This window comes from Notothenia coriiceps, unplaced genomic scaffold, assembly GCF_000735185.1.
Source record: "Notothenia coriiceps isolate Sejong01 unplaced genomic scaffold, NC01 NC01_scaffold00037939, whole genome shotgun sequence".
In the NCBI taxonomy this organism is placed as follows: domain Eukaryota; kingdom Metazoa; phylum Chordata; class Actinopteri; order Perciformes; family Nototheniidae; genus Notothenia; species Notothenia coriiceps.
In genome coordinates this window covers 329,898-347,162 of record NW_011370640.1, presented here as the reverse complement: position 1 = coordinate 347,162, position 17,265 = coordinate 329,898, and the positions used below count along the sequence as shown (strand labels likewise).

At 39.9% G+C, this 17,265-nt stretch overlaps 3 protein-coding genes across 3 annotated transcripts in view; 1 reads left to right on the top strand and 2 right to left on the bottom strand.

Annotated features, from left to right (window-relative positions):
- The window catches only part of LOC104967907 (epoxide hydrolase 4-like), a 23,346-nt gene extending 6,512 nt beyond the window's left edge, over positions 1 to 16,834 (top strand). Inside the window, exons 5-6 of the mRNA XM_010797446.1 lie at positions 13,508 to 13,641; positions 16,756 to 16,834. Of these exons, the coding sequence (XP_010795748.1) occupies positions 13,508 to 13,641; positions 16,756 to 16,834 (213 nt within the window). The remainder of the gene's footprint in view (positions 1 to 13,507; positions 13,642 to 16,755) is intronic.
- The window catches only part of LOC104967914 (bromodomain testis-specific protein-like), a 41,887-nt gene that overhangs the window by 16,520 nt on the left and 8,102 nt on the right, over positions 1 to 17,265 (bottom strand). The gene's annotated exons all lie outside the window — the stretch shown is intronic.
- LOC104967913 (junctophilin-1-like) overlaps positions 9,519 to 17,265 on the bottom strand; it is a 53,654-nt gene continuing 45,907 nt past the window's right edge. The window contains exon 4 of the mRNA XM_010797451.1: positions 9,519 to 12,056. The gene's annotated coding sequence lies outside the window, so the exon portion shown is untranslated. The remainder of the gene's footprint in view (positions 12,057 to 17,265) is intronic.

The window sequence follows — 17,265 nt, the reverse complement described above, 5'->3', positions numbered from 1 at the left end:
AAAATATATATTCGAATGCATATGATTATAATTATGAGCCTGCTAGGCGTCCAAGAGACCAGGAGCTGTGGAGACGGAGTATGTGCTGCAGGGAGGTGGATGCACAACGCACCCAGGAACGAACGCTAGCTCCGGTCCTTTTCCCGTGAGGGAAACTTTGGACTCGATGCCCTGACAGGCTTGAGTTTGTGCAACCTGCACAAACACAAGCTCACCATGATTACAAATGGTGAAATGCAATGTAAAATTACCGAAAAAATACCAGCTCACTAAAACACAACCGCTCAAACCAACTACAAACTACTACCGCGGATTGGGCAGAGAAGGAGTCCGAGAAAGTTAACTCCCCCATGTGACGTAATATGACACGTTTGACGTTAAAAAAAGCAGTTTTTAGTAGCAGAGCTCAAAACGGCTCCTTTTCCTCTGAATTTCTGCCCTTATGTCTTGTAAAACATATCAAATCCTGCATTAACATTTTGAATTGTAATTTTCAGGCACGGTTAAGCATAAATGTAGTAAAAAAAACCTGACAACTGAGACTGCCAAGGCACACNAGCCGTTCCAATTCTCTAGAGCAGGGGTATTCAACTAAAGTTCAACGAGGGACATTTTGAAGCTCCGTACCTTTGCATGGGGATATTTTCTCTAACTGGACCTCGTTGAACTTTAGTTGAATACCCCTGCTCTAGAGAATTGGAACGGCTCTTATCATGGCTGCCACTGAGGGACTTCCGGGTAATTTCACTCCGTTAGGAAGGTTCCTAAGCTAAATGGAATATTCAACTGCAGCCTCTGACTCCTTCTCTGCCCAATCCGCGGTAGTAGTTTGTAGTTGGTTTGAGCGGTTGTGATTTAGTGAGCTGGTATTTTTTTGGTAGTTTTACATTGTATTTTGCAGGTTGCACAAACTCCAGCCTGTCAGGACATCGAGTCCAAAGTTTCCCTCACGGGAAAAGGACCGGAGCTAGCTTTCGTTCCTGGGTGCGTTGTGCATCCACCTCCCTGCAGCACATAGGCCTACTCTCAATTCACATACTCTCCACAGCTGAGGCCTATCAAACAAAACGTTTATCAGGAAACCGTATTACATCTCTCTCCCCCCTTCGCTCCTCTCTCTCCCCCCCTTCGCTCCTCTCTCTCTCTCCCCTTCGCTCCTCTCTCTCTCTCCCCTCCGGTACACAGCACCGTAGTGTGGAGTTGCATTAGGTAACGCGAGATACGGCTGATACTTGCGCATTAGTTTCTGTTATGGATCAGTATCAACAGTCCTGCCAGTAACGTTACTATATTATCAATCATACGTTAGTTATAGCCTGATATATGATTACTAACTTTATAATGTTNTCACACGCGGGAGGTCACGTGCCGAGGCTTTTTTATGCGGAAGTAAACCTTTCTTACAAAAACGACACCAGATGTCACTGTAGTGTATATTTTTGGGAAAATCTAGTGTATACATCATTTTCCTACACATTTATTCACAGGTGTCTTTAACCTGGAAGTTGCTCTTTAAGTACAATTTTGAGGTACTTGTACTTTTCCATTTAATGCTACTTTATACTTCTACATGTATTAAAGAGCTTTAGCTACTTTTAACAAAATGTATCTGTAAAAATAAAAAACTCTTTAAATCACAAACGATTGAAATAATGTCAATATTCTACAGAAAGTAAATCAGAACTTTTCTTGTCTATGCAACAATATTATCTAGAATTGTAACATAGATAAATATTATATACACAGATTAAATACATTTTTCTGCACAATGAGTACTTTTACTTTTTATACTTAAGAGTACATTTTCTGATAATACTTTTGTGCTTTTACTTAAATCAGAGGAACTCACCCATCCTGCTCCGGGATTATTGTTTACCCTGAAAGGAGACAACACATCACATAAGAACAACACCAACAAATACACATAAAGGACTTTAATGCAGAGAAAACACATGTTATTTAATAATAATTAAGGTTTCTGCTCACAGTTAGCTAGGCCTGTTGTTTTAGTGAATATGTGACAGTCACCCTGTACCAGAGACAGCTACATCTAATACAATAAAACACTACAATAGTGTAACATGGCTTTAGTTAGAATACATTTCACAAAGCTGCTAACTGTTCTGCTCAATTCATTCAAATGACATTTAAATCTGCTCTTTTCTTTTCCGTTGAAAATGTTTTTCGGCGTTAGCTATCTGTTGCTAACATGCTAACGCCTCACAAAAAGGACTTTAATTCCTTTATTAAGGACATTACATTGATATGGGATATTAAGTCAGAGACACAACAACACATAACAACTTGTAATCACAAACACAACACCATTTCTCACCAATTTAGTAGAAGAATAAGCAGGAGAGGATTGCGGTTCAGCTAACGTTAGCCACCAGGCTGTTTATACCCGGAACTACTTTAGGTGAGCACCAGGTCCGCTATAAATGTCCTCCGTAGGGATTTCAATCGCAGAGATGAACGGTCCCTTTTAATTCAGGTCGTGTTCGTTGCAAAAAAACGTCAATATGAAAGTTACATTTACTTTATATTTTTCTTAGTTATTAGTGTGTGAGTTTTCTCCAAGGATACAACATATCTTACCTTTACAACAGAGAGAACAAACAACATGCAAATCAGAGGGTGTTATTAGTGGGCATCTATTTAAATATCTCCAAAGAATAACAATGGCAAAAGACCAAAACAAATACAACTAGACACAAAATTACCACACATATACACAAATGGTCTTTAAAAATGACCAAAAAAGCAACAAAAAGAGGCTAAATGTTTGTGTCTTGCTTCTATGAAGGTTTGTATAGGCCTTTTGAATTGTCTCAATCCATGGTCACAATACTTGTCTGAGAGAACAAGCAACATATCAGAGGATTTTATTGGATATCTAACCACCGTGCAATGTTTTTAGAAAGACAGGCTATGACTGTGCAGGGGTCCATCGTCTCATGATCCATGGTTTCACAATAAGAGGGGTAGGATGACAATATGATTTTATTTATGATAAAGACCTGAGATGACTTGTCAGATTTCCACTGGTTTAGTCATGAAGAGATGATTTGCGCTTCGAAGCCTTTAGGGGGCGCCTGTGTTTCAGACTATCTCCACGAGCTGTGATGCGCGACAGCAGGTGCTGATTGGACATGACAGAGACATTTTGCGAGCCCATAAATCTGGATTCAAGAAAGAATGAGAGAGAGGGAGGGGAGAGAAAGAGGCATGTACTCTGCCCTTCTTCATGAACCTTACAAAGTCCAGTTTGTGTTCATTTATTTACCATGTTTTCATTTTGTTTACAATCGAGACTGCATCAAATCCACAGGAGCAGAAAAACTAACCAATTACACAACAATCAAATAAAACAACAACTAAAGCTACAAAAGTATGTAAACATGAATTAAACATGATGATAATTCACTTAAAAAAGTTTTGAGTGTTATGAAACTTCCCTCTGCATTTTCTGCATTATTTTGATTATTCATCTATCTGAATTAGTTATAACCTTGCATTTTCATCCAAAAAGACCCACGTTTCCTCGGTTAACATGGGGTTGTTGTTTGCATCAACAGGCCTTCATCACATCCCATAATGTCTCCTGAAACAGGTACAGGGTGTGTGAGGGAGGCTGGAGATTAAGTGGGCACATACTGTAGTCACGGTCAGGTTCAGAATGTGACTTTGCCCTGATCCTGCTTCTGTCATGCAGCAAAAGTGATGACTGCTGAAATGTGAGGCTTGCATATGGACGCAGATATCCGAGACGGGACACTAAGAGTAGCCTGAGCGTGCCAGCAAACTGTGTGTGTGTGTGTGTGTGTGTGTCTGTGTGTGTGTGTGACACGGGGGGTGGGAATCACACACATATATTAAAGAAAGAACTGGTGGGAGATGATTTTGTTTTTTGAGTGGATGTCACGGCTGCAGCACATGTGAGTTCTGCAGCCGTGACACCTGACCTGGTATTTGTCTTACAGTAATACCAGGCTTAGCTATGCTGTTAGTTTGTGTTCCAGAAAGTTCCAGTAGCCTGTTCTCACACATACACACACACACACACACACACACACACACACACACACACACACACACACACACACACACACACACACACACACACACACACACAAAAACAATCACTGACCTTCCAGTCCCCCATTACACCATTAGTGCTTATGATCAGGGGGCGGCAGTCGCTTTCATGTTTCTCTGCAGCTGCTCTCAGCTCTATTTTAGGCAGGCTGCTACGGACCCTCAGAACACACACACACACACACACACACACACACACACACACACACACACACACACACACACACACACACACACACACACACACACACACACACACACAATGCATTCAAACCATCTTGTAATGCAGAGTGATCTCACCCGTCCCGTTAACACGTCCCCTCTGATCTCACTTTTCTTGCACACGCAGCAGGCCATTCTGGAAATGGTGGGATGCAGTTAACTTGCTTGGGAAAAGACACTAAGTCTAATTAAATGTTAAATGTTTGTCTCACATCTTAGACTGTGGTTTGTGTTCTTATAGACTTGCAAATGAACTGATGTATGAATGTGCATTACCCGTTTTTGCCTAAATTGGTGGATGACTTTGCAGATCTTTTTCTAAATTTAAAGGAAGGTAAGGTATGCGTTTATTTATATAGCACATTTTCAGACACAGAGGCAATTCAAAGTGCTTTACATCAATATTAACACTTAATAAGAAGACAAAATAAAGGAACACAATAAATAAAACAATAAACATAATGGAATAACAGATTCATAAAAACCAAGAGTACAACGACCACAGTGTGGGAAATAGGTCTAGGTTATCAAATGGATCATATCCTTTAATGTTATATTGAAATATTGTGGTACACTATTAAGTCGGTCAAACTCAGTTAAATTAAACTATTGTCTACACATCTGATACTCTGTGTGTGTAAACATATTCATTATAAAGCTGGAAATATGTCTTTTTTTCTTCATATAACTTAGCTTTAAACTGTTAGGCTACTTTTGATTTATTGAATTACCAAAAAACATGCTATATCTATCATTAAAAAGTAATTGCCTCAGTTGTAAACAAACACAGTACTTAAGTAGATACTTACGCCACCTTTTGCTCGTCCTTGACGATAACAACATTAAGGTGGTAGATTAAGTCTTATTATTATTTGACTATCACACCTCATTTTGTACTCTTACTTTACTGTACTTGAGTGAATGTACCCTGATACTTCCCACCAATGCTTACTCAGTATTCGCAGTAACATAAAGTGGGCAAGGCCGCCTTAACGCACGGGCTGACCTGGGCTGAAGCCCAGGGGCCTACGGAGATCGGGGGCCTATCATGAGCCAATAAAAAAATGCATTGTTTTGTAATTCGTCAAATGTTCTGTCCATCATTTGATCTGAATGTATGTGGCTTGTGATTGATACAAGTTACAAGACACCCGCCCCGTGGGCACCACTTAACTGCCAATCAAAATGAGAATATATTTCACATGTGACATATATTTCAAAATGCGAGTGATTGAGTGACAGATGAAGGTTGTTTAGGTGAAAATGCCGGAGAAGAAAAAGTTTGAGAAAAAGGCGCTCGGAAAAGGAGATTGTTGAGGGAAAAGGAGTTTCGAGACGAGCAACTATTAAAAAAAATGCCGAAGCTTACAGGTTATTTTAAACCTGTAGGCCAGGATGAGGAGGAAGGACAGATTAGTTCTGTGTGTGTGTGTGTGTGTGTGTCAGAGCCTATACATTACTTTGATTTGTTGTTTAAATAGGGGGCCTACAAAACCCATCAGCCCCAGGGCCTGATGGCAGGTTAAGGCGGGCCTGAAAGGGGGTAAGTAGGTCTCGTATTAATCTGACTATCAAACCTCATTTTCTACTTCTTTATACAACCAGTTATAATAAGGGTTGGTCAAACGTCAATCGTGTATGCATAGGATAATAGTGTGAATGAAACCAGGTCAGAAGGTCCTGATGATGGGGGAGATGTCTTTGGGCGTCTCTTCGGTGAAAAGAGGGAAACGTTGTCACAATGGATTTGAGGAGAACGTCCCTTCAGCCTGGAGCAAACCTCAGCGCCCTCATAATCTCATGTTGCTCCTAATGTCTCCGTGAAACATCGTCACCAACAATCATGTCTCTTTGCATGAAAGTCAAGATGATTAAATGAAATGTATAATCATAACAATCCCTTTTTTTATTTAGGATTGAATGCAGACTCTATACTGGTAAATCAGTGTTATGGTGGTATTTTGAACTCTTACACACAGCTGTCTTCTGTGATTCTTGGATGTAATATAATACAAATATTACATAATTGAATTATTCATGAATCTAATTATAAACTAATAGCTGACTGACACAATGACTGAGCAATAACCAGTGAACACCACATGTCTTTAATACATCATAAACATTATTTTAATGTGTTCTAACACTCTTATCGCTCTGTATAAGTATTTTTATATTTTTTCTTTCATTCTATTAATTTATTTGATTTTTTATTGGACATTTTTCTTTAACTTCTAATGTTTTTATATATATTTGTAATGTTTTAAGGTAGTTTTATGTATTATATATCGAGATTTCATTCTCTTATGTTTCTAAAAATATTCTATATATTTTTTATTCAAGATTTTGATTGAACTTGTGTTCTCTTAATTTTTGTTATCTGACCATTTACTTTTTATGTGTTTAACAATATTTATTTTACACAATTTCCATATTTTAATTCTGAAAATAACACATTAGAAGAATTTCCTAATCACATGTACGGAAGCCCTTCAAGGCCATAATAATAGGCCATATTTGTTAAATATTATGTAAATACTAAAATAATATACATTTTCTTCCCAAGATAATGAGATAAAAAATATTTGTTGTCTACAATCCAGTATTGCCCCGATACACATGTGTGAAAGCTTCCCATGACGGACATTTTATAATCACATATGTACGGAAGCCCTTAACGGCCATAATTAAACAGTGTGTTACCCTTATATTACCATGATAACAAGTTCATTAATTCAACAGTATTGCCCCTATATGTAAAGCTTCCCATGACGGACGTGACGAGCGCTTGTCTCAGTTTGCTTGAACTGTAATGACTCAAACTGATGAGAAAACCTCTCAACATGTGCTCAGATAAACACGACACGAACAGTCTTTAATCAGAATCAATATGAGTGTAGGACACAGAGAGAAAATGCTGTTTACTCTATAATCGTTAACTTAAGATGCCGAGTGATAGCTTTACGGCGGCTGAGATTTGTTTGTGTAAATATAAGAGATGAAGCGATGCTATGCTAAGCTATGCCAGGCATGGTAAAGTGATCTGCTTAATACTGATGTCTTAGCAGCAGCGATATCCCCTCACTGCTTACAAGCCTTAATCTATTTCAGACGCACACCAAGAACAGTCAGAAGTTAAATTTACAGACATATGAGAAACTCAAATCTGAGAGGCCAGACGTGTTTATACCGAATGTCCAAATATTCCCACAGACACACGATACTCCATGTTATTACACAGACTAACACGGAGTAATCTGTAATAATGACATGTGATTACGCACGTTAACAAACGCTAATGTGTTGGAAAGCTGCAAATTCACATAGACTAATTATTAATTGATTGGTTTAAATAATATATATGACTGCAATTACATTATTGTATTTAATAAAACAATCATTAACCGTTCATTTATTGAAGAACTATAAATAATATACTTTTTTTACCAATACCTTGATAAAAAGATATTATTATAACAAAAACATTTGTTATTTATTTATATATTATTATGTATTCATGCATTTATTTATTAATAATAATTAAAAGAAATGCTAATTAAGTGGTAGGATGTTAATTTATAGTGTTTACTTTTGCTATTGGCTTAAAAAAATAGGAATATTTCTGGCTAAATAATTATTTATTACATTTTCTTAAAACAACTAGACTTACTTTCAAAAAACCGAGTACGATTAATTTTACACTTAATATAATGTATTAGTTCGGATTTTAACTAACCTTATTCAATTACATGGAACCTGCTGACAATATACGTTTCATTTAAACATACTTACATTTTTCGAGGGCACATATACAGTATATAGTTGTGTACTTACATTTTCCCCAATGGCGTTGTATTACCTTTGAGCATGCATCAGCGTTGTGGTCGTCTGTTGAAAACTGATATATATAACGTTTAAAGCAATAGTTTACTCACTGAATACAATCTTAATCGACAGCAATGATTGTGAGAACAACAACTCCCATGATCCCTAGCGGCTACATGAGCCACCAAACTCAGTTAATGAATTCATAAAAATCGAATTTATGTAGTGAATGATCCACTTTGTGCATGCCCAATTTGACCTCAAGACACCTGGGCAGAGGGCAACATTAAGGTGAGCAGAGACGAAGAGTTCTGCCCATATATTGCACGATAAGTCGATAGCATAATTATAGCCACAGGCCTAATTGAGCGTGTTCCCAGAAGAGTTGATCTGCATTTGCTGATTATAAACAAGATAATTGTGGATCGTCCGGCCTGATAAAAATCAGACCTGTCACCACATTCTGCTAAACGGCCTCCGTGAAGGGAGGATACACTTATAAGGTTTTGGTTTATATTTGTCTTGTGCAACCAAATCGTATCCACATCAGAATAGTAACAGAGATATTCTATACTATTACTGACGAGTTCATCTTCACGAGAGGAGCGCCAGAATATTCCTGCAGAGGCTAGAGGAACACCTGACTTGACACACGAGACAACATAAACAAATAATATGTGGTATTATGATAAACAAATAGCAATGTGAGTTATGAGATGATATTTACTGATCCAAAATTCACACTATGGTAACTCTCTGCAGGTTGTAGTGTGTGTGTGTGTGTGTGTGTGTGTGTGTGTGTGTGTGTGTGTGTGTGTGTGTGTGTGTGTGTGTGTGTGTGTGTGTGTGTGTGTGTGTGTGTGTGTGTGTGTGTGTGTGTGTGTGTGTGTGTCTGTGTGTCTGTCTGTCTGTCTGTCTGTCTGTCTGTCTGTCTGTCTGTCTGTGTGTGTGTGTGTGTGTGTGTGTGTGTGTGTGTGTGTGTGTGTGTGTGTGTGTGTGTGTGTGTGTGTGTGTGTGTGTGTGTGTGTGTGTGTCTCTGTTGCTGTAACTCGACACTAATCCCGGAGTGATCAGCGGTGGAAATGGTACAAACTGACCCGAGACAAACTGAGGCACCTGCCGCGTTAATGTGAGAGCTCGCAGAAGATGCTTTGATTTACTGCCTCCTCTTTTCCCCCCGGACCTCATTATGAAAAGGTCAGCGTGAGGCCAGCGTCGCTGAGAGGATGAACCTCCACGATACACAGAAGTGAACATGAGACGGGGAATTAAAAACATTCTGATAAGACAAGAGGGAGTCCATCGAAGTAAAAACAAATGTGAGACTTATCAAACACACATAATCATACTAGTGGGAAAGAAGACATACAAAATACACATTAAGTCATTTATTTGCCCAATGTTGTCTAATTGCGTCTGAAATTGTCTCTAAAAATTAGAGCAGAGGATGAACTTCGACGATACACAGAAGTGAACATGAGACAGGGAATTCCAAACATTCGATAAGACAAGAGGGAGTCCATCGATTGAAATGCATCTGTAGGATTGCATAGCTTTCTTACTGTATATGGTCTATTAAAGGTGCTTTGTTATCTTCATGCACTACCAAATTTAAGATTTTGGGATATTTTTCTTCAATAACATGTCACATTTTAGACTTATCAAACACACATAATCATACTAGTGGGATAGAAAACATACAAAATACACATTAAGACATTTATCTGACCAATTTTGTCTAATTGCGTCTGAAAATGAGAAGTGAGAATTAGATGATTTCAGGGAGGAGAGAAACTGCCGTTACAGACCATTTACATGCACCAAATTCTATATTACACACCACAGGAAATGGAAAAGGTATAGTACATGCAAATAAATATGAGACACCTGTTTTAACAAGGCATAACATCTTTATTGTTATACACATAACTTCATCTCCAAAGACTTTGCACAAATCAGTGGGGTAACATGAACCTTGAGATATCAAAAGTCTCCCGCAGTTCCTCGTCATTTCCGAAAATACTCAAACAATACATCTGCCTTTCACATCCCCAAAATGGTACATACAGTACAACCAATTAGAAATAAAGTATTTTTTTATCCACTGTCAAACATTATCATATGTGCATTACATTACCAATTACAAACAAGTTATATTCATTGTCAAAATACAGGTGTGCAAATTGTTAGAAAAATACCAACTCATATACCAGATTCTGGATTGTGCTCTGTAAAAATCCTTACAAATAGTATATAATAATCTATATATAAATGACTCCAACATGCAATGCTGCATTTCCAAAAATATCCCATACACTGTTCTGTTAAACCCTCCGAAGCTCCACCGCGCTCGCGTGAAGCCGTTAAAACAAGAAAAGAGGGCGTGGCAAAAAGAGGGTGAAAAATGCATCACATTTTGTCATAAAATCTTAAATAATTTAGTGTCCTGGTCTGCGTTGATGTCCACATTTTAATATATTGTTTGCTAATATCTGAAGCTACTCCATATGTGATGTGTGCAGCAAATAAAACCATAGAAAGCCCTTTTTTTTGTTGAATGATGACCATCGATTGTACATTGAATAAATAATTAACCTCGGTCGTGATGACAGAAAAATGCATATAAATAACCACTTTTTTTTAAATCAAAGAAACTCATGCCATTTCTGCAACAAAGACTACAAACAGAGGCTCTAACGTGTGAGTCAGGCGATGACAACAGTCGAATATCCCCCGCACGACGACAAAGTTAAGACAAGGACGGCATCTCTTCCCCTCCCCCTTCCTCATCTCTTTCTGAGGTAAACAGAAGTTCTGTTAAAGACTTTTTAAAGGCATCTCTCCCTGGCGCCACATTCCCCATGGCCTCGACCTGAATAAACCCAACTTCCTGATCCATCTGACCCACCCAGTCTTTGCATTTTAGTGGAGACATTCAAAGCAAAAAGAAAAGAACAGAGGAACTCAAACTGCTTAATTTCCTTCCTTCTGGCTTAATAAATAACATAAGACATTTGTCACTCTCTCAGAGCTACGTAGCTTTTAAACCTCCTTCCTCAACACAACCGGCTCAAAACCAGAGAATTTAAATGATGAGAGTCTGACAAAATAAATGGAAAATAATGATTTTTTTTAATATATTACTATACCCCGCCCCCCCCCCCCTTCTTTTTGGGAGATACAAAATATACTATAAGCTTTTCTTTGAAAAAATAAAACATATTGCACTTTCAGTAACGTGTAATGTCAAATTACAACTTAATAAAACGAAAAAGGGGGGAAACTAAATGAGAGTGGGGAGAAATGTTCCTTTTTCAACTACTAGCAACATTCAACAACGAACAAAAAGAAAACAAACGAGATGTTAAAACTGTACCATGCACGGGGAGGTTTCAGAGCAGTGCATCCTGGGTAACGGTGGAGGGAGTTGTGTGAACAGAGTAAGACTGAGTGACCATGGAGCAGTTTCCTCTTGCAGGATTTGGTGTAACCCCAGAAAACGAGCCCCTCCCTCAGCGATGCCCCCCCCCCAAAAGGGTCGCCTTCTCACATCTCCCCATCAAAACGTCAGATGGCAAAATAGAAAGGCAGCTGTTTGCTCCCGTCATATTTCAAAGTGCATCTCCACACTCCTGCGACCGTCCGTTTCCCACACTGTGTGGTTTTGCATTTTTAAACTTTTATAATTTGTATTTATCATCTCACTAGACACAACATTTCCCCCCCAGGAGGAGCTGCTAATCGACAGGTGTCGCCCCCGAAGAAAAGGCCCCTGACAGGGTGGTGTTTTTTTGGGGGGGGCCTTCACCTTCACTTCCTGATTCTCCTACGGCCGCAACCCCGTGTCTCACTGGGCGCCATTTTCTTTTTTCAAGGCCGGCGATGCAACTGTACCGGCCGCGAAGGTTTCACTGCAACATGAAGATAAGATAAGAAGTTCTTTGTTGATCACAATTTGGGACATTTTGGTGTTGCAGCAGCATCAAAAGACATGGCATTAGGCGCATTCACAACCGCAGTACTTTTCCCACAAAGGTTCATCAGAACTTAGTTCATGAGAACTCTTTAGTTCTCATGAACTAAGTACAGATCGCGTTCACACCGGAATAAGTCCCTGAGGGAGGATTAGGCAAATGAAGCCGCTGACGTCACTTCTTCTTCTGCTTTGGGTTTACTGGCAGGCCGCAAACAACTTCACGGCGTATACTGCCAGCCGGAGTCCCCGGCCAGAAGTCCCCGGAGTTGGGGACTGGCTTCAGTAGAAGCTGCTGGGACTCCACCGCTCCCATGTTTCCTTTTGTGTTGCCATAAGTTATTCTCTCTGCGTTGGTGCGCTGGGCTAATGCTAATGCTAATAATGCTAATGCGAGGATAATAAAATGGCGGCTTCACAAAACCTTTTTGGAGTTTTACGGGACGTGGTTTGCAATCCGCCCAGCCAATCAGACATAGGAACCTTTTTCTCCCAAGAAAGTTCCTGCTCTCTAGCAGGGACGGAAAAGGGGTGAAAAAGGTTCTGATGAACTAAGTTCTAGTTCCGGCTCTTTTTGTTGTGAACACGACATTTCGGAACTATATCGGAACTAAAGTGGGAAAAGTACTGCGGTGTGAACGAGGCTATTGTACAATAACAATGTAAAGACTAGAAATAAACAAGGTCTTATATTGAAATCTGTTTGAAGAGTAACCAAAAACTGAAGTTCTGAACCCTCCGACGTGTCTCCTTTTTGATTTTCAAGAAAACGTGAGATACACCGGGTCATTAAGGTATTTGACTCAATGTTAACTAGTACGGTAATTTCAAATTGTGTACAGAAGTCACTAACATTACAGACAATATGCAGAATTATACACAGGAACAACGCACGTTTTACCTCACGACACTACGTTTTTTTGTAAAGTCTAGGCTGAGAATAACATAGCAAGAGGTGTGTTCAATCTTGTTGTTGGTGATACGTTCCGTAGAGAACGAGATACGTAACACTATAATTCATGCGTGTTGAGTACACACAAGTCCACATTTGCTACAGATTTCACAGAGGGGAAGACGTCCCGGACTCGATGAGTTTGTCGATCTTCCTCGGTCACCTCTAATTCTCCAGGGACAACTGTTTCGTGCCTCCTTTGGGTTGTTTCTAAGAGGGTTAAAATGCTTTTCCCGCGACTTGGGGGTTTGCTTTTGGGGTGAGGGGGGAGCAAGGGGCAAGGGTGCACCGTTTACGGCACCAAGTGCGGAGGGGGGAGCGGAGTGAGCGTCGTTTCTTCTTCTTCCTAGTCGAAGGGTTGTCGGTCGTCGTCGGCGTTTGGTCGTTCGCTCCTCTTTGGTAGGGTCCTTTTGGTCGTTCCTCCTCTTCTGCTTCAGTCGTCCTTCACACTCATTTCTCCCTTTCCCAGGTACAACGACTCCGAGGGGGTTTTGCGACGATTTAAGTGTCGGCAGGTGGACGTAGACATAGAGGAGGAGGAGAAGTCGAGGGACAATCTGACCTCTCCGAGGTATCACTCATGGTTTCGATGATTGCAGTTTCGGGGTTGCTCCCAGGGCAGAGTGGGGGTCTGGGGCTCCTCCTATCTCTTCTTCGGTTGGTAGGTCCTAGACCGTGCTTACGGGGGTGTCGGGGGTTTTAGGGATGTCGTAGTGAGGCTTTGGAAGAGATGCCCTCTTGTTCTCGCTGGGGTTTGAGTCCTTCGTCCTAAGGGATCTTCGGTTTCTCGGAGCGTCGCGTTTCTTTCGGTTCGTACCTCTAGCGTTCTGTTCGTACCTCCTCTGTCATTCACGTTCTTACTCAGAAATTTGGAACTTTATTCTGTCGTAAAGACATCATTTGTGTTCGGAACTCTCTATAAATAACAACCAAGAAATGAAACGAATCGCCGACACTGCCTTCAGTACACATCCACGCATCAAGGAAATGATCGGGTTGTAATTCGAAGAGGAAATCGAATCGCCACCACTCTGCACTTCAGTACATTGGCAACGCCATCAAGGAAATATCGGGTTGTAAAATCGGAGGGACAATCGAAATTCGCCACCACTGCCACTTCAGTACGACTGGCACGACTCAAGGAAATATCAGGGTAATCGGAGGAAATCGAATCGGCCACCACTGCACTTCAGTAGCACTGGCACTCGAGCCATCAAGGAAATATCGGGTTGTAATCGGCGGGAAAGTGAATCGCCACCACTGCAGTTCAGGTACACTGGCACGACCGGTCAAGACAATATCGGTTTGTAATTCGGTGGAAATCGAATCGCCACCACTGCACTTCAGTACACTGGCTCGACATCAAGGAAATATCGGGTTGTAGATCGAAAAAAATGAAATCTTTAGTATTTCACCACCAAGTATACACCTCTAATAGGACGCACTTTTTTTACACGTTTACTAGTAATTGCAACCTTATTAGGTCTTAGTGTACCTCTATGTAGGGACACCGAAAAACATCTCTACGACGGAAGTCCCAGGTCTGAGGTGTAAAACTGTTTATTTTCAGATTAATCTTTGGTCCATTGAACACAGTCTAGATATCCAACATTCGAGTGGTGTTGATGTACAGAAATTGTTAAAATGTATTTTGAGTAATCGTGAGGTTCATATTAATTAAATGTAAGAGTATTATCGTTGTGTCTCTCCACTTTTTTCGTCTGGACTTATTCAAAGAAAAGGAGCTACGAAGTATAAAAAGAGTCAGACATAGTTACCACACTATCAAACATATAATAATACATTATAGACCATAATTAGTATTACGGAAAAGGGAAAAAAACGTCCCAGGATTGAGCCAGGAACAACGATATCCAATACGACGACTTATAACCCGGGAACGTTAATATAAACAGGTAAAAGACTGTACTATACGACAAAGAGTCATGCAAGTAAATATAGATGGCGTGTGAAATAAGTAGTCAGACCATTTACCTTTGCGTGCTCTACTAAGATTACGGCTCCACAAGTTTCACTCTCCGAGGAGGGCTTACCTACAATGGATTATAATTGTCAATCAATGGAGTGGCCTTACTAGTGTATCCCGACGTTTGATTCCTAATCAAAAGTAATAACTAATTGGACAAGGTAATTAATAGACCTAGCTTACCATCCAACTAACAGATATTTCTACATTTTCTTGCTGGATAGTCACAAGGTGTTTTTACATTTATTATATAAAAATGCACTTGTCAATCTTTCTATAGTTGAATTGAAAGTTTCTCCTCATTCCTTTTACCTTTGATTACTGTGAAATTTTTCGTGATTAGTCTCTGCAAGACAAAGAAACAAAGAAAAAATTTGTAGTGAGTCTCATTGACATACTTGGCTAGATAGATGATTTGAGACCCCCTAAAATGACAAGAAGGGTAAAAGGCTTATGCCTTCAATTCTCGAATTTTTTTACGCCTTTCCTTTCCTTGTAAAAATTAATCGTACAAATATACACATGAGACTTCAATTTGAGGGTTAAAAGAGTGCAAATACCCTAGTTTATAGATTCAATACTAGTGTTTCCGTAGGTCCTCAACTCGTTTTCATTTTGGTCATTTCCATTCCAAATGAAACGGATTCACTTATGCGTGTCAAAGTCTGAAATTTGTAGGAAACTTAATTACATAAATATTCATAAATGTGTTTATACTTAGACTGGAAAAATATGAGGTACACAGTAATTCAGGTGGGATNTAAGAAGAAACAACATCCTTACTTTTTTTTTAAATTGTAGATCTTGCAGTTAATCATTTGATTACAGTAAGCAAATGCACTGAATGCCATGTTACTTTGTCTTAACCTTTTGGCAAGAGGGTCTTTACTTTTCTGCTTCTTTGTTTTGGCGCCACCTGAAAGGACATGCACATCAATAATTACCACAGTCGGTAGTGTCACGGCAAACAATACTCTTATCAAAAAACGGATTCAAAAACGTTTCATCTCGTGCTTAGGTGTAGGATGCATACATGGCATTGCCTCAGCATATACCACTTATAGTCCAGTTAGAAAAAACCTATATGAATATTTGACCACATACTCTCAGAATGTCATTGGGGACTGACATGTGCACCTCTTTAGTGTAGAAAGATTATTTAAGCTGTGTGTATAAATAAACAACAAAGGGCAAAAAAAGGAAGTCATCATATTTTTGGGTGTGGAACCATAAAAGGGTTGAAGGCACCCAGTTGAATTATTCCCCAGGCTCTTATTTCATCAGTGGAGAGAGAGATCAATTCTAACAGATGAGCCGGGGGGGGCAGCTTACCTGCCTATCGAGTTGACACTGGCATCGCTGCTAGAGCTGGAATCACTACTTGCTGCTGCTGCCCTGAGCTGTGCGCTGCTGCTGCTCGCACTGAGGCGTGAGCCAGCCGGGCGTCAGGGGCCCGCCATAGACTTTAGCACTGTTAACGAAAAATAAAAAGGTAAAGGTTTAATTTGCACTCTCCGCCGTGCCTTGTGCATTGGCGTCGCGTACGACCGGTCATGCCGGCGATGCACAATTAGACCGCCCCCCCTTTACAAGCTTGAATTTAAATTATTCTCATCTTCAGATTTCATGATTGTACCTGTTTATAATAACACCTTGTTTAATTATGCGACCAGTAAGTACATTTTTGAATCCTTATAGCTGCCTCAAGCTCCAACAACTTCCCTTCAACACTCCTCCACTCTTCTGCGGCGTGATGGACACGTTGCTGTCCTGTTGATTGCCAGGCTTCACCAGCAGTCTGGTGCTAAATGTACTGCTGAGTGCTTTGTCTCTAACACGACCTCTTGATTATTAATTGCTTTCTACTAGCTAGGCTTAGCTTGAGAACTGGCTGACCTCCTTGATTTTTTTGGAATAGTTGCATGTGATTAGCATTTCGGTCCCATCCTAGTTGTTGTATGTATAATAAAATCACTCGTTATGGATCGTAATCTTGCCATTGACATCAGGGACAGCAGAAAGCTTACACATCTTCCGCGCGCAGGCTGAAAACTCATCTCTTTCGATCCACTTCGAGCGATAGAATTACTAACAAAAGAACTTATATTACTAACAAAGGACTGGCTTTCATTCTAAAGCTAGTTGAGTAGCACTTGAAATGTTTGGCTCTATGAAAACCTCTATTGATTCTGTTTTCTTCAAGTTTGT